Raw genomic sequence first — 18,919 nt, forward strand, 5'->3', positions numbered from 1 at the left:
ACCTACTTCCTTTTGTTTTTGCTTAAGTATATCTTCTTCATACTGTTTCTGCATCTCTTCTTGTTCCCGTGCTAAGCGACGCTCCTCCTCTTGTTCCTCCTTCTTTCTTTGCTCTTCTTCAAGCTGCTGCTTCTTGCGCTTCTCTTCTACCTGAGCAGTGATGGCTTTCTAGTCATAAACAGTAACATGAATTATTGTCATAAATTTTAAAAAAATCCATAAAGCATCTGGTGTTTCAAAAATGTTTATCAATATATAGAGAGTAATACGTTTATGAGTTAAATTAAAATGTCAGGTTTCCAATGTATTTTTCCCATCTCCCATCAAGTTCTACATGCTTTTTCTTTAACCCCAGGAGGGCTCGTAGAAGAACTAAGAGAAAAACAACTGAAGAAACAATCTCGGTGCTTAGCATAGTGCCTGGTAAAAATAGCAGATGCTCTATAAATGTCTGTTCACTTAACCGACTGCAAGTAACCATATTAACTAAGCCAAATTCTTCATATAGTAGAGATTTTGCCGAATTATTAGACATTTAAGTCCCTTTAGTATTAGACTAAAATCAGGACAAAATTTTAATCTTAGTTTCCTTTCTTATATTATCCATTAGATTTCTTAATCATAATTCTACTTCAATCCCTTGTATCTCTTTCCCTTTCAAAGAACTAATTCTCATCCTGAACAGAATTCAGGAGAATTGGAGAAAAAAATATCCAATACCAACTTAAGATTTAGTGTCATTTCAGATACACAACCTAAACATTAAAGACCTTCTTCCTTGGAAGGCAGGTGGCTGTACTACATGATACTGTCTGGTTCTCAAGGTTAAGTATAATTCTAATATAATGCCAGTTGGAGTAGGGATTAGATTCATCACAGGACTGTGCAGGGCCTGTTCTGTAAGTTTATACTGGAATTTTAATTTCCATTTACTTAGGTATCTAGGCCATGACTACTAATGATTAAGGCAAAGAACAACATTTGACAATGCAATACCTGATGTTCTAACTGTTTTTGTCGTCTCCTGTCTCGTTCCTCAATTTGAGCTGGGTCCAAAAGAGCAGTCATAGAACGGAGAAAGCTGGCAAGACAGATCCATTAGCTATTTAAAACCCCCAAAAGGTGGGTTTAACAAGGTGCTAAGTCATTTTTGTTTGAAATGTATCTACTAGTCATTTCTACTGTAAAGAAAAACACCAAACCTGAAACCAATTAAGATACAAATACAACAACAATCCTAAAGCGGCACACAGACCTCCTTAAACACCAACAGGTGCTGAAGGAGGCACTTACTTCCTTTTCTTACTGCTTTCCACAGCCACGTCTCTAACAGGTCTTGCTACGTGCTCCTCCTCTGAAGGTTCAACCTGGCTTCCCGCTGCAGGTGTATACAGACTGCTGATATCAGCCAGGTCCTGAGCGTCCGGGGAGACACAGAAGTACTCTGGTTGTGTTTGCGTTGACCGAGAGGACAGTTGAGACTGAGAACCAGGACAGCTCTTGAATGAATCAAAATGTATTGCCCATCTGTCATGCTCCTCACCCTAATCACGGCAAATAAGAACTGCTAAGAACTCTTCCAACTCTTCTTATGTTTCAAATCCCAAATGACAAATAAACATGATTTCTAAAAGTCACCACACAGCAGAACAAGCATCATAAAGATTAACAAAACTGTATCCTGTATTGATTCCATATACATTTAGACAACTAAGCTTGGAGAATATGAAAAATTCAAAGAATTAGGAAATTTCTAAAAAGTCAGTTACAAGAAGCTGTGCAAAATCACACTGAATTCATTCAATGAAAGGTTCACAAGAGCAAATATGGAATAATTTGAATAGTCTTGTCAAATAGTTTCAGGATACTTTTAAGTTTATAATTTGAGACTCTGAAATTATTTTTTCCCCTTTATACCAATAAAACTTCATAAATTACCTTTGAAGATATAACTTTTTCCTCTACTTTTTTTTGCCGGTCATCCTCTATTTGCTTGTTCAACTCTTCAATCCATTTTCTCTGCTGTTCTTGTTTCACAGGACTGAAAGGGCACTCTGTCAGTACTGCTTCCTAAACAACAGTCATCAATACCATCAAAAGTTTACCTCTTTTTCTAACCACTTTATATTTACAAATCTTTCCAAAGAATTTATATAGATTTAACATGGTAAGGTATTTATCTCTAAGAGAAGCAATAATTTTAAACAAAAAAATTCGAGGGACTTCCCTTGTGGCACAGTGGTTAAGAATCCGCCTGCCAATGCAGGGGACCCAAGTTCAAGCCCTGGTCCAGGAAGATCCCACATGCCATGGAGCAACTAAGCCCGTGTGCCACAACTACTGAGCCTGCACTCTACAGCTCGCGAGCCACAACTATTGAGCCCCCGCATGCCACAACTATTGAAGCCTGCATGCCTAGAGCCCATGCTCCGCAACAAAGACAAGCCACCACAATGAGAAGCCCACGCACTGCAACAAAGAGTAGTGCCCCACCCCCGCTCACCACAACTAGAGAAAGCCCGCATGCAACAAAGACCAAGTGCAGTCAAAATAAATAAATAAATAAATAATACTTTTTTAAAAATTCGAGTATACAAGAATTAAGTAGATATATTCTAATTTTCAGAATCATATTTGTAACATATACTAGCAGAAGGATATAAGATAACTAAGTAAGTGTAAAGAAAGGAAATTTTCTAATGAAAAATAGAAAATTTTCTCCAAACCAATTGTAAGACTTTCAAATTTCTATCCTAATATAGTCTCATTTACTTTGAAAGGAATCGTTGAAATAGATGAATACTGTTTAACACTTGGCTTCAGAATACAAAAACATTGCTTTTGGACCAAGAGCCAGGAGGATATAATAGAGCCAGAGGCTTTCTCTACTGAATCATAATGCCTCTTTTAGATACCTTTTTTTCCCATTTCTGCTGCTACAGCCCTAGCATGATCTATGACATTTCAATAAGAAAAATATATTGTGTCCAGATTAAGTCCTTGAATTCTAAGAAAAATAAGAACAGTAGCATAAAAATTTATTGTTCCTTTAACTTATGAGAGTTTAGTATGCTTTAACAAAAAGGAAAGCATATATTCTACTCAAACTGTCCTAAAATGCAAGAGCTAAGCAACAAAACATTGTTACATGATGTAACTACAGGACATAATTTTTTAAAAAGTTTGACAGAATAATATAATGGCAAAGCTCATTAGTTTTCAACCAATTGCTTTGATCAAAGGAAATACTTACACAAAAAGGAAAAATCTTCTAATCTCAGGTGCTCCCACACATTTTTAAATAGATAAAAACCAACCCTATTTATTTAAGCCTAAAAGAACCACTTCAAAAGGAGCATTATCTTCAGGTAAGTGATTTAACAGTTCTTCTATTTTTAGAAATGTTATTTTAGAGGTCAAACTGGAAAGAAAAAAAAAAAAGGACCCTTTGAACTCCTTATAAGAAATTCACAGGGAATTCCCTGGCAGTCCAGTGGTTAGGACTCCGCGCTTTCACTGCCAATGGAGCAGGTTCAATCCCTGGTCGGGGAACTAAGATACCAGAAGCCACACGGCATGGCCAAAAAAAAAGAAAAAAGAAAAAAAAAAACAAATTCACAATATGGCATTGAATCAACACAGAATTCTGTAATCTGTTTCTTAAGTCTGATGTAACCAGATCTGGTTTCAAATTTTGGTGGGGTTTCAAATTATTCAAGGATAAGACACAAGTCAAAATACCCTTGAAAATTCCTAAAATCCTCATCAAATGCTTTATATACGTCTTATATTTACAACCCTGTGGAAAATTTAATAACCAGTTCTTCCAATTCAGTCTTCAACTTTTTACTCAAGGATGTCTTACATCCTTGTCTTACTTGCTTGCCACCTGAATAAGTCATTTCACTTCTCCAACCGACTAGAAAACTCTTTAAATTATTACTTTCTTTTTTACAAGTCTTCCCCGATGTGCATTCAGTTAGAGGAATGAAAGTATAAGGATCTGGGGGGGGTGGGAGAGGTGGTAGGTAAATGAAAACTCCCTTTTGATTACTGAGCTCATTTTAGTTGAAACCTGAGTAAGGCAAATGTGTGTAAAATGCAAGACTCACTGTGTAACAAATGTGTTCCGATGTTGATCTAGCACCTCCCTTCTGTTAATGCTTCAACATGGCTAAGGAAAGAACCCTCTTTCTCTAGGTTCACTCACTTTTTCACTTTCTCTCTTTCACATTATTGACCTCAGACGCCCCCTTCCCCTACATAAAAGCTCCTTTTCTAAACACTATTTTGAGCCTATTCTCAAGTGACAGCCTTGAGTGAAAACTCATTTTCACAGGTACTCAATACACACTTCCCCACAAACAGTTCCTAATGTTACAGGTTCCTAATGTAAATTTTTAGCTACCTTCAAGTTCTTCTATGTTAGAAAATGCTAGTCTTACTCCTAATATAAATGCTGTATGAATGGCAGCTGCTATATCAGAACAGAAAGCAGAGGCTTTTCAAATGGTCACCTAAACATGCTTAGTTCTGTTTCATTTAATTCTCCCCTTAAAGCAGTCTAAAAATGCATGTCTGTGAAAGGAGAACACTCAGTGGTGACTTTGCCATGGTCCAGAATAGTCCTGCTTGCCAGTGCATGATTCCCAAGTCCAGACACCAAGAGCCTCCTCACTTTAGACAGTCTGTCCACCTACTCATCTTGTCAACTCAGTAGGCATAAAAGGCATTCTTCTGGGTGGTGGGTGGTTTCAGAAAACTGGGCTAGAAAAAACCAGATCTTCCAAGAGGAAGAGCAGCACAACCAATAGCTACAATCATTTTGGAGGGTGGGTTGGAGTACTGTGAACTTGAAAGTAACTGTAAAATCTCTGGAACCAGGACTACACAGTTGTGCACATGGCTAAAATCCTAGTTTTCATGTGCTTATTGGCCATATCTTTGGAGCCATATCTGTTCAGTCTTTTCCTTATTTTCCAATTTTACTAACACGATCGTCCCTTGGTATCTGTGGGGTACTGGGTTGCAGGGCCTCCTGAAGATACCAAAACTGGCAGATACTCAAGTCCCTTATATAAAATGGTGTAGTATTTGCATGTAACCTATGCACATCCTCATGTGTATTTAAGATCAACTCTAGGTTACTAATAATACCTAACAGAATGTGTATGCTACGTAACTAGTTGCCAATGCGTAGCAAATTGAAGTTTGGCTTTTTGAAACTTTCTGGAATATTTTTTCTCTGATATTTTCTTCCTTTTTTTTTTTAACTGACTAAATAATTACTTTATTATACATTTTTATATATAAAGAACTTTATGTATGTTATCTTTTTTAGCCCTCACAATAATAACAATAATAATACGAATTGGCTGACAACACTCTGTTACAAGCACTGCTGGGCATTTTATGTACATTAATTTCCACAATAAAATTATGGGGTAGGCATCATTTTTATAGAAATGAGAACTAAGGCACAGAGGTGTTAAGTATCTTATTAAGACTCATGGCATCTGGAAGTTTTTTCCAAACATTTTCAGTCCAAGATTGGTTGAATCCATGGATCTGGCACCCATGGATACAGAGTTGTATCTAACTTTTCTGATCTTATTTCCTTCCTTCTACTTCCTTTGGGTTTAATTGCTGCAATTCTTTCTCTAACTTCTTGATATGAATACTTAGGTCATTTATGTTTTGCTTTCAGTCTTCCTCTTCCAAGAAATGCATTTAAGCCTATAAACTTCCAAGCACAGGAAGCTCATATGTTCTCATATATATTTCATCATCATTCGGTTCAAAACACTTTCTAATTCCGAGTTTTCTTTCACTTAGAAGACTATTGTTTAAATATCAAACATTTGGAAATTTTGTTGTTACTGATATCTAGCTTAATTCCACTGTGATCAGATAACATATTCTGTGTAATCTAAACCTATGAAATTTGTTGAGACTTTATGGCCTAGCAAATTATTCTCTTTTTTTTTTTTTTTTGCGGTACGCGGGCCTCTCACTGTTGTGACCTCTCCCGTTGCGGAGCACAGGCTCCGGACGCGCAGGCTCAGCGGCCATGGCTCATGGGTCCAGCCGCTCCGCGGCATGTGGGATCTTCCCAGACCGGGGCACGAACCCGTGTCCCCTGCATTGGCAGGTGGACTCTCAACCACTGCGCCACCAGGGAAGCCCTTAATTCTCACTTTTAATTTCTAAAATATTTTGCCCATAGATTCTTTGGGTTTTCTATATAAATGACAAATTGCTACAATTTTATTTTTTCCTTTCCAGTTCTTAAGACTTTTAATTTGTCTTGCTATACTGGAGAGGACTACCAATAACAAATAGTAATAATAATATGGGCATTTTATTTAATTTTTAATTTTAGAGGGAATCCTACTAAAATTTCTCATTTAGTATGATGTTTGCTATAGGGTTGTTGTTGTTGTTGTTTTTAAATACTCAATTGGAAATTCCTTCTAGACTAATTGCCTGAAATACTGTCCTTAACAAACTGGCTTTGGGTTTTATCAAATGCTTTTCCTGCATCTATTGAAATGTTTTGTTTTATTATGTTAAAATGGTACACTTGGGGCTTCCCTGGTGGTGCAGTGGTTGAGAGTCCGCCTGCCGATGCAGGGGACACGGGTTCGTGCCCTGGTCTGGGAAGATCCCACATGCCGCGGAGCGGCTGGGCCCGTGAGCCATGGCCGCTGAGCCTGCACGTCCGGAGCCTGTGCTCCGCAACGGGAGAGGCCGCAACAGTGAGAGGCCCGTGTACTGCCAAAAAAAAAAAAAAAAAAAAAAAAAAAGGTACACTAGCGGCTTTTAAAAAATTCCCTTAACCCATTATGAACCTTAGTCATGATATATTACCTTTTTCCACATTATCAAATTTTACTTGTTAATATATTTTTTAGAATTTTTGTGTGTATATTCATGAATGAAATAAACCTAATTTTCCTTTTTTGTTATGTTTCTGGCTTTAATACCAAGTTTATACTGGGCTTGCAGAATGAATTGGGGGCCATTTCATATTTCTACTGCCTGGAAATCTGAATAAATTTGGGATTTATTTCTTTAAAGTTTGGTAGAAATTGTCAGTAAAACCACGTGGGCATTTTATTTTCCTTGTGGGAAAGGTTTTTTTTTACCCAGATCTACAATTACTTTAACAGTTACATAACTATTCAAGATTTTTACTTCTTTTTAAGTCAGTTCCTGTAAGTTATAACTTTTCCAGTAATTTACCCACTTCATCTAAGTTTTCATAATTATTGGCATAATATATTAACTTACTAATGATTCACTCTCTACCTGCAATGCCATTTTCACTCATTATATATTTCACCGACTGGTGCCCTTATTTTCTTTCCTTTTTTTTTTAATTTTTAAATTTAAGTAAAACTGACCTGCAACACTATGCTAGTTCCAGGTGCACAACATAGTGATTCAATATTTCTATACATTACAAAATGATCACAAGTCTAGTTACCATCTGTCACCATACAAAGTTATTACAGTATTATTGACTATGTTCCCCATGCTGTACATTTATCTCCATGACTCATATATTTTTTAACTACAAGCTCATACCTCGTAATTTCTGTCGCCTATTTCACTTATCCCTCCACCCCCCTCCCCTCTAGCAAAACCACTTGTTTATTCTCTGTATCTATGAGTCTGTTTGCTTCATTATGTTCTGTTCATTTGTTTTGTTTCCTAGATTCTACATATAAGTGAAATCATATAGTATTCTTTGTCTTTCTTTGACTTACTTCACTTAGCATAAGTGAAGTAAGTGGATAGACTTCTAGGTCTGTCCATGTTTTTATAAACAGCAAGGTTTCATTTGTTTTTATGGCTGAGTAACATGCCATTATATGCATATACCACTTCTTTATCCATTCATCTATCAACAGACCTTAGGTTGCTTCTGTATCTCCCCTATTGTAAACTGCAATGAACATGGGATGCATATATCTTTTCAATTTAGTGGGTTTTTTCCTTTGGAAGAATACCCAGAAGTAGAACTCCTGGATTGTATGGTAGTTCTGTTTTTAATTTTTAGAGGAAACTCCATCCTGTTTTCCATAATGGCTATACTAATTTACATTCCCACCAACAGCTGGTAGGAAAATTCCTTATTTTCATGATCTATTTCTTCTAATTTAGGTTCATTTTGTTCTTTTCCTAACTTAAGAGAGATTTATCTAGGTTTAGTGTTATGGGTAATTGGCGTACACAACTTACTCTCAGTGTTCTCCTCCACCTGTTTAGTTGTTAGTAAGTTCTGCCTCTTATTCTAAAAGGCGATTCACAGGTATATGAAGTACTTAGTACACTTCGTGGATCCTAACAGGCCCTCAAACAAATCAATTTCCTTATTTTATTTAATTATTAAATCTTTCTGATAAGGCAAAGAGACCCACTCAGTTGTTGGCTTTTTTTTTTTTTTGGCCCCGCCATGCGGCATGCGGGATCTTAGTTCCCTGACCAAGGATCAAACCTGTGCAGTGGAAGCACAGAGTCCTAACCACTGGACCACCAGGGAATTCCCCCCCACTCAGTTTTGAATAAGGAAGAGGATTTCCTTCCATAAAGTTTAATTTTGGAGAACTGAGATAGGGTTCCTCTGATTCCAAGACTGTCCAGTATAGAGAGGCAAAGGGAAGCTTTAGCTAGGACTGATTCATTTTGGTCAAGCTACTGTATTTCTTTCTTCTGAAATTAGGCCATCAGTGGACTGGTACTAGTTTATAACTTAGTCACAACCCATTTCTGTTGTGGAAAGGGCTTCATAATTCACAAACACTCTTCTCAGAATTCTAAAGTAACCTGACAACAAATGGAATATAAAGGTTCTAGGCATTCCATTTTTATTCTACTGCGTTGTGACTGGCTATTTAAAAAAAAAAATCCTGGGCCTCCCTGGTGGCGCAGTGGTTGAGAGTCCGCCTGCTGATGCAGGGGATGCGGGTTCGTGCCCCGGTCTGGGAGGATCCCATATGCCGCGGAGCGGCTGGGCCCGTGAGCCATGGCCGCTGAGCCTGCGCGTCCGGAGCCTGTGCTCCGCAACGGGAGAGGCCACAACAGTGAGAGGCCCGCATACCACAAAAAGAAAAAAAAAAAAAAAAAAAAAAAAAAAATCCTGTCCTGTAAGTGCTATAAATCTAGAGAAATTCTTGCTGAACTCTGAATCATGCTATAATGAGCTCTTTTTGGTACATGACATGGATATAAATGTTTTAAGGATTATCCTTTATACCTGTGAAAAAGAATAAAAGAAACCTCATTTAAAATGGAGTCAGAAAGCCCTGAAGGGGGAGCTCTCACCCATATACGACTCACCACAGCTTACAGACCCCGCCAAGATTTCCTTCTGACCAGCAACAAGCTTCCCACCACCTGCAGCTACCACAGCCCGCCCCAATTTCCTCCTTTCCTCTACAAAATCAAGTTCCTCTCCTCTGTTCTCCAAACTTGCCTAAGGTTTGTCACAGTTTGCTTGTCCTGAATTACAACTGTCGACTATTCCCAAATAAACTCATGTTGCTGGTAAAATAACTTGCTCTTTTTGTTTTTTAAGGTCAACATATCCTTTTGTATGTCAGAAATAATACATAATATTTTTAAAAGTCAGAAAGTTGAAATACCAAAAAAAGGAAAAGATAAATATATGTAATTCAGTGATGATTATCATATATGAATATCTTGGGCATTAATGCAGACGGGTGTTTGTATATCTACTCATTAAGAAAATATAATACCAAAAGGATCCACAACAAACTCATATGCTGCACAATAAACACCACCTTCAAGAGTCTATACACACATACACAACTGTTAGAATAAACCAAATTCAGCGAAGTTGCAGGATACAAAACCAGGAGAAAAAAATCAGCTGCATCTCTATACACTAACAATGAACAATCTGGGAAAAGAAAATTAAAAAAACTATTCCATGTACAATAGCACCAAATACTAAGAATAAAATACTTAGGAATAAGTAGGCCAAAGACATGTACACTGAAAACTACAAAACACTGTTGACAGAAATTAAAGACACAAATATCAATAAATGGAAAGATCCTACCTTTATGGATAGGAAGGCTTCGTATTGTCAGGATTACCTAAAGCAAGCTACAGATTCAAAGCAACCCCTATGAAAATCTTCATGTTTTTTGCAGAAATGGAAAAATGCATCCTAAAATTCATATGGAATCTCAAGGAACCCTGAATAGGTAAAACAATACTGAAAAAGAAAATTGGAGGACTTAACACTTTCTGATTTCAAACCGTACTACAGAGAGGGGGAAGATGGTGGAAGAGTAAGACGCGGAGATCACCTTCCTCCCCACAGATACATCAGAAATACATCTACACGTGGAAAAACTCCTACACACCACCCACTGAACGCTGGCAGAAGACCTCAGACCTCCCAAAAGGCAAGAAACTCCCCACATACCTGGGTGGGGCAAAAGAAAAACGAAAAAACAGAGACAAAAGAATAGGGACAGGACCTGCACCAGTGGGAGGGAGCTGTGAAGGAGGAAAGGTTTCCACACACTAGGAAGCCCCTTCGTGGGCGGAGACTGCGGGTGGCGGAAGGGGGAAGCTTCGGAGCCATGGAGGAGAGCACAGAAACGGGGGTGCGTAGGGCAAAGTGGAGAGATACCCGCACAGAGGATCGGTGCCGACCGGCACTCACCAGCCCAAGAGGCTTGTCTGCTCACCCGCCGGGGCGGGCGGGGCTGGGAGCTGAGGCTCGGGCTTCGGTGGAGCGCAGGAAGAGGACTGGGGTGGGCGGCGTGAACACAGCCTGAAAGGGTTAGTGCACCACGGCTAGCCGGGAGGGAGTCCGGGAAAAGTCTAGACCTGCCGAAGAGGCAAGAGACTTTTTCTTCCCTCTTGGTTTCCTGGTGCGCAAGGAGAGGGGATTAAGAGCGCTGCTTAAAGGAGCTCCAGAGACGGGCATGAGACGCTAAGGCTGCTGCTGCCGCCACCAAGAAGCCTGTGTGCGAGCACAGGTCACTATCCACACCTCCCTTCCGGGGAGCCTGTGCAGCCCGCCACTGCCAGGGTCCCGGGATCCAGGGACAACTTCCCTGGGAGAACGCACGGCGCGCCTCAGGCTGGTGCAACGTCCTGCCGACCTCTGCCGCCGCAGGCTCGCCCCGCATCGTGCCCCTCAAACCTTACTACAAAGGTATGGTAATCAAAACAGTGAAACAGTGGCATGTTTCAAGACAGACATACAGAACAAACGAACTGAATGGAGTGCCTTTCAGAAGGTTGTGAAATAAACCCTTTCATATACAGTCAAATGATTTTTGACAAGAGTACCAAGATGATTTATTTGATGGGTAAAGAACAGTCTGGTGCTGGGAAAACCGGATATCCACATGCAAAAGAATGAAGCTGGACCGTTACCTTACACCATAAATAAAAATTAACTCAAAATGGATCAAAGACCTAAACTATAAAACTCCTTTAGAAGAAAACATAGGAGGAAGCTCCACAACGTTAGATTTGGCAATGATTTCTTAGATATGACACCAACAGCACAGGCAACAAAAACAAAAAGTAGGTAAAATGCACTTCATCAAAATTAAAAACTTTTGTACAAGAAAGGACACTATGAAGTGAGTGAAAAGGCAAAGCATGGAAGAAAATACCTGTAAATTATATATCTGATAAGGAGTTAATAACCAGAATATGTAAAGAACTCCTACTACTCAACAAAAAAGAAAATCCAATTCAAAAATGGACAAAGGTGCTTGCTTCGGCAGCACATATACTAAAATTGGAATGATACAGAGAAGATTAGCTTGGCCCCTGCATAGGATGACACGCAAATTCATGAGGCATTCCATATTTTTATCCCAGGAATGCAAGGATTCTTCAATATATGTAAATCAGTCAATGTGATACACCATATTAACAAACTGAAGGAGAAAAACCATATGGTCACCTCCATAGATGCAGAAAAAGCTTTTGACAAAATTCAACACCCATTTATGATAAAAACCCTTCAGAAAGTAGGCATACAGGGAACTTACCTTAACATAATAAAGGCCATATATGACAAACCCACAGCCAACATCACCCTCAATGGTGAAAAACTGAAAACATTTCCTTTAAGATCAGGAATAAGACAAGGTTGTCCACTCTCACTACTATTATTCAAATAGTTTTGGAAGTTTTAGCCACAGCAATCAGAGAAGAAAAAGAAATTAAAGGAATCCAAATTGGAAAAGAAGAAGTAAAGCTGTCACTGTTTGCAGATGACATGATACTATACATAGAGAATCCTGAAAATGCTACCAGAAAACTACTAGAGCTAATCAATGAATTTGGTACAGTTTCATGATACAAAATTAATGCACAGAAATCTCTTGCATTCCTATACACTAATGATGAAAATCTGAAAGAGAAATTAAGGAAACACTCCCATTTACCATTGCAACAAAAAGAATAAAATACCTAGGAATAAACCTACCTAAGGAGACAAAAGATCTGTATGCAGAAAACTGTTAAGACACTGATGAAAGAAATTAAAGATGATCCAAACAGATGGAGAGAGATACCATGTTCTTGGATTGGAAGAATCAACATTGTGAAAATGACTCTACTACCCAAAGCAATCTACAGATTCAATGCAATCCCTTTCAAACTACCACTGGCATTTTTCACAGAACTAGAACAAAAAATTTCACAATTTGTATGGAAACACAAAAGACCCCAAATAGCCAAAGCAATCTTGAGAAAGAAAAACGGAGCTGGAGGAATCAGGCTCCCTGACTTCACACTATACTACAAAGCTACAGTAATCAAGACAGTATTGTACTGGCACAAAAACAGAAATACAGGGCCTCCCTGGTGGCGCAGTGGTTGAGAGTCCGCCTGCCGATGCAGGGGATACGGGTTCGTGCCCCGGTCTGGGAGGATCCCATATGCCGCGGAGCGGCTGGGCCCGTGAGCCATGGCCGCTGGGCCTGCGCGTCCGGAGCCTGTGCTCCGCAACGGGAGAGGCCACAACAGTGAGAGGCCCGCATACCGCAAAAAAAAAAAAAAAAACAGAAATACAGATAAATGGAACAACAGGATAGAAAGCCCAGAGATAACCCCACGCACATATGGTCACCTTATTTTTGTGTGTGTGTGTGTGTGTGTGGTATGCGGGCCTCTCACTGCTGTGGCCTCTCCCATTGCGGGGCACAGGCTCCGGACACGCAGGCTCAGCAGCCATGGCTCACGGGCCCAGCCGCTCCACGGCACGTGGGATCCTCCCGGACCAGGGCACGAACCCGCGCCCCCTGCATCGGCAGGCGGACTCCCAACCACTGCGCCACCAGGGAAGCCCTGGTCACCTTATTTTTGATAAAGGAAGCAAGAATATACAATGGAGAAAAGACAGTCTCCTTAATGAGTGGTGCTGGGAAAACTGGACAGGTACATGTACAAGTATGAAATTAGAACACTCCCTAAAACACCATACACAAAAATAAACTCAAAATGGATTAAAGACCTAAATGTAAGGCCAGACACTATAAAACTCTTAGAGGAAAACATAGGCACGGGCTTCCCTGGTGGCGCAGTGGTTGAGAGTCCGCCTGCCAATGCAGGGGACACGGGTTCATGCCCCGGTCCGGGAAGATCCCACATGCCGCGGAGCGGCTGGGCCCGTGAGCCATGGCCGCTGAGCCTGTGCATCCGGAGCCTGTGCTCTGCAACGGGAGAGGCCACAGCAATGAGAGGCCCGCATACCGCAAAAAAAACAAAAACAAAAACAAAAAAAACCACAAAAACATAGGCAGAACACTCTATGACATAAATCACAGCAAGATCCTTTTTGACCCACCACCTAGAGAAATGGAAATAAAAAGAACAATAGACAAACGGGACCTAATGAAACTTAAAAAGCTTTTGCACAGCAAAGGAAACCGTAAACAAGACGAAAAGACAACCCTCAGAATGGGAGAAAATATGTGCAAATGAAACAACTGACAAAGGATTAATCCCCAAAATTTACAAGCAACTCATGCAGCTCAATATCAAAAAAACAAACAACCCAATCCAAAAATGGACAGAAGACCTAAATAGGCATTTCTCCAAAGAAGATATACAGATTGCCAACAAACACATGAAAGGATGCTCAGCATCCCAAATCATCAGAGAAATGCAAATCAAAACTACAATGAGGTATCACCTCACACCGGTCAGAATGGCCATCATCAAAAAACCTACACAAAATAAATGCTGTACAGCGTGTGGAGAAAAGGGAACCCTCTTGCACTGTTGGTGGGAATGTAAATTGATACAGCCACTATGGAGAACAGTATGGAAGTTCCTTAAAAAACTAAAACTAGAACTACCATATGACCCAGCAATTCCACTATTGGGCATATACCCTGAGAAAACCATAATTCAAAAATAGTCATGTACCACAATGTTCACTGCAGCTCTACTTACAATAGTCAGGACATGGAAGCAACCTAAGTGTCCATCGACAGATGAATGGATAAAGAAGATGTGGCACATACATACAATGGAATATTACTTGCCCATAAAAAGAAATGAAATTGAGTTATTTGTAGTGAGGTGGATGGACCTAGAGTCTGTCATACAGAGTGAATAAGTCAGAAAGAGAAAAATTAATACCGTATAACTAACATATATATGTGGAATCTTAAAAAAAAACATAAAAGGTTCTGAAGAACCTAGCAGCAGAACAGGAATAAAGATGCAGATGTAGAGAATGGACTTGAGGACACAGGGAGGGGGACGGGTAAGCTGGGACGAAGTGAGATTGGCATGGACTTATATATACTACCAAATGTAAAATAGATAGCTAGTGGGAAGCAGTTGCATAGCACAGGGAGATCAGCTCAGTGTTTTGTGACCACCTAGAGGCGTGGAATAGGGAGGGTGGGAGGGAGACGCAAGAGGGAGGAGATATGAGGATGTATGTATATGTACAGTTGATTCACTTTGTTATAAAGCAGAAACTAACACACCATTGTAAAGCAATTATACTCCAATAAAGATGTTAAAAAAAATGGACAAGGACTTATAGACATCTCTTCAAAGAAGATATACAGATGGCCAATAAGCACATGAGAAAATGCTCAACATCACGAATCATTAGGGAAATGTAAATCAGAACTACAATGAGACACCACTCCACATCCATTAGGATGGCTATCAACCAAAAAAAAAAAAAGAAAAGAACAAGTGTTGGTGAAGATGTAGAGAAATCAGAACCCTTGTGCACTGCTGATGGGAATGCACAATGGTGCAGGAGCTGTGTAAACAGTATAACAATTAAAAATAAAATTATCAAAACTGGTAAAAATTTAACATAAAAAGATAAAACATAAAACTACCATATGATCCAGCAATTTCACTTATAGGTATATATCCAGAAGACTTGCAAATACAGACTTGGGGAGATTATCTGTACATCAAGGTTCATAACAGCATTATTCCCAATAGCCAAAAGGTGGTAACAACTCAAATGTCCATCAACATTTGGATGAATGGATAAACAAAATGTAGTATCATACATAAAATGGAATATTTTCAGCCTTAAAAAGGAGTAGAATTCTGATACATGTTTACAACATGGATGAACCCTGAAAACATTAAGTGAAATCTGTCAGACACAAAAGGACAAATATTGTGTTAGTCCACTTAAACATACTGAGAATAATCAAATTCATAGAGACAGAAAGTAGAATGGTGGTTGCCAGGGGCTAAGGGGAGGGAGAAATGGGGAGTTACTATTTAATGGGTATAGTTTCAGTTTGGAATGATTAAAAAATTCTGGAGATGGATAGTGGTGATGGTTGCAAGACAGTGAGAATGCACTTAATGCCACTTAACTGTAGACTTAAAAATGATTAAAATGGTAAATTTTATGTTACGTGTATTTTACCACCACAAAAGGGTAAATTTGATGTTATGTATATTTTACCACCAAATTTTTACCACCAAAAATTAAGAGGAAGTTTTTGTTTGCTAACTGCAGAACTATGGTCTGGTGGTAGCAATAAGAAGTTAGCAGAGGGCTTCCCTGGTGGTGCAGTGGTTGGGAGTCTGCCTGCCGATGCAGGGGACACGGGTTCGTGCCCCGGTCCGGGAGGATCCCGCGTGCTACAGGGCGGCTGGGCCATGGCCCCGGAGCCTGCGTGTCCGGAGCCTGTGCTCCGCAGCGGGAGAGGCCACAGCAGTGAGAGGCCTGCGTACCGCTTAAAAAAAAAAAAAAAAAAGAAGCTAGCAGAATGATAACCTCACTTTCTATCCCGTGTTAGACAGTATGCTAGAATATACTCCCTTCACTTAAGAGGTTTCCCAGGAAGGCCTAGTCATTAGGGAAAGCCAAGGTTTCATGGAGGTGAGGTATTCTCACAAAGGCTGAGGCTGTAAGTAAATTTCTTAGAAACACAAAAAGAAATTTTAAGCTGCACAGTGTAAAAAAATGTTTGGGCTGAACAATACAGGAAAGAGAATGCAGGGCCATTCAACTGGGGGAGAGGGAGTAAGACTGAGAATCAAGAAGAGGAGAGAGGAAAGGAAGATGGTGAGAGGATTGACTCTTAGCGGCCTCAGGGTTCAGAATGGACCTATGCTTTATAAATTGTAACTAGAGCAAACTTTCATTAAACACTTGTTATATGTCAGCCACTGTCTTATGCACTTTATATGCATTACCTCATGTTTTGGTTTTTTTTTTGCGGTACGTGGGCCTCTCACTGTTGTGGCCTCTCCCGTTGCGGAACACAGGCTCCGGACGCGCAGGCTCAGCAGCCATGGCTCACGGGGCTAGCTGCTCCGCAGCACGTGGGATCTTCCCGGACCGGGGCACGAACCCGTGTCCCCTGCATCGGCAGGCGGACTCTCAACCACTGCGCCACCAGGGAAGCCCCGCATTACCTCCTGTTTTAACAAAATTGGCCTTGATGATTCTGCTTGCAACTAAATTTCTCCTCCTCTCAATTACATGAAGAGGTTAACTTAATATTCAAGCAATATAAATGGTTGTGGCTATGGCTGGGATTTATGAAACCAACTGCTTTCAGGTATTTAAAGGGGGATTTTTTTGTTACAGCTCATGTCTCCCCAGTAGCACCTCTCCATTATCTTATAGCATTCACACATAAATACATAAAAACTACATTTAAACAGTAAAAATATGCATAGATAATCATACTCTAATCCTTGGTTGCCCAGCTCTGGATTTAGTATATGATTTCCTTTCTAGTCTTTCTCCCATCCCCAACCCCTATCTCTGACTCCAAAATATAAATAACTTTACTGGTTTTCTAGACTATTAAAAAAAAAATGACACATGCTATCGTTAAAAAAAAAAAAGGCTAAAAAACTAAAAGTCACCTTAAATGGTTAATTCTTTATTTGCATTAACAATCATAGTATGGCTTACTCCCAGATAATAAATGACCTAAAAAGCCATGCAAAATAAGCAATAATAAATGATATGCTAACACTTCAACTGACATTTCGGTAACAGAAATACCTAATATTTTTAGCATTAAAGTTTTTTTAATCCTAATATTGAAAAGTAAATAAGCTTACAACTGATTCTCAACAACGTCATGAATAGTTTTATTTGCAGTTTTTAGTAGTATGTGCATGCATCAATTTCTAAACTTTAAAAACTTAGAATTATCATCCAGAACTATAGAGTTTTCCAAAATAACTTCTAGCAAGACTAATTTATTGCCTTTTAACATTTGGTCAAAGTGCTTTTGGGAACACAGAAAAACGTAATTCATATTTCATTCCTTTTGTTAATGTAAAATTATCAACAGACCATAAACTGATGTAGGCTAGTCAGTCCTATATGGAGCAGAACAAGCTGCCATGCAAACAATCTAACTGGCAGGGTTCTATAAGAACTCTACCAGTACTGAAAATGTCTACCACCAGAATCATACCTTTAGATTACTGCCTTATTTTCAGAATACATTTGTTAAAATGTAAATGTTCATTAGGAAGGAAAAAAAGAAACAGTTAATAACTTTTTTAAAATTTAAGGAGCAGGGCTGGCCCGGTGGCGCAGTGGTTAAGAATCCGCCTGTCCAGTATTTACAATAGCCAGGACATGGAAGCAACCTAAGTGTCCATCAACGGATGAATGGATAAAGAAGATGTGACACATATATATAATGGAATATTACTCAGCCATAAAAAAATGAAATTGAGTTATTTGTAGTGAGGTGGATGGACCTAGAGTCTGTCATACAGAGTGAATAAGTCAGAAAGAGAAAAACAAGTACTGCATGCTAACACATATATATGGAATCTAAAAAAAAAAAAGGTTCTGATGAATCTAGGGGCAGGACAGGAATAAAGATGCAGACATAAAGAATGGACATGAGACGGGGGAAGGGGAAGGGGAAGGTGGGATGAAGTGAGAGAGTAGCACTCACATATATACACGACCAAATGTAAAATAGATAGCTAGTGGGAAGCAGCTGCATAGCACAGGGAGATCAGCTTGGTGCTTTGTGACCACCTAGAGGGGTGGGATAGGGAGGGTAGGAGGGAGACACAAGAGGGAGGGTATATGGGGTATGTGTATACATATAGCTGATTCACTCTGTTATATAGCAGAAACTAACACAACATTGTAAAGCGATTATATTCCAATAAAGGTGTTAAAAAAAAAAAAAAGAAGAATCCACCTGCCAATGCAGGGGACACGGGTTTGAACCCTGGTCCAGGAAGATCCCACATGCCGCGGAGCAACTAAGCCCGTGCACCACAACTACTGAGCCTGCGCTCCAGAGCCCGCAAGCCACAACTACTGAGCCCATGTGCCACAACTACTGAGGCCTGCATGCCTAGAGCCCGTGCTCTGCAACATGAGAAGCCACCACAATGAGAAGCCCAAGCACCG

At 39.7% G+C, this 18,919-nt stretch overlaps 1 protein-coding gene across 13 annotated transcripts in view; it reads right to left on the minus strand.

Moving 5' to 3' along the window:
* The window catches only part of CCDC66 (coiled-coil domain containing 66), a 62,540-nt gene that overhangs the window by 28,822 nt on the left and 14,799 nt on the right, over nt 1-18,919 (minus strand). For all 13 annotated transcript variants that reach the window (XM_082637435.1, XM_082637442.1, XM_082637441.1 and 10 more), the window contains 4 exons: nt 1,939-2,070; nt 1,294-1,544; nt 997-1,081; nt 7-168 (listed from right to left, as the gene is read on the minus strand). In XM_082637435.1, coding sequence (XP_082493561.1) covers nt 7-168; nt 997-1,081; nt 1,294-1,544; nt 1,939-2,070 — 630 coding nt within the window. The remainder of the gene's footprint in view (nt 1-6; nt 169-996; nt 1,082-1,293; nt 1,545-1,938; nt 2,071-18,919) is intronic.

The sequence above is a fragment of the Mesoplodon mirus genome (genome assembly GCF_964341445.2).
Source record: "Mesoplodon mirus genome assembly, chromosome: 12".
NCBI classification, from domain to species: Eukaryota; Metazoa; Chordata; class Mammalia; order Artiodactyla; family Ziphiidae; genus Mesoplodon; species Mesoplodon mirus.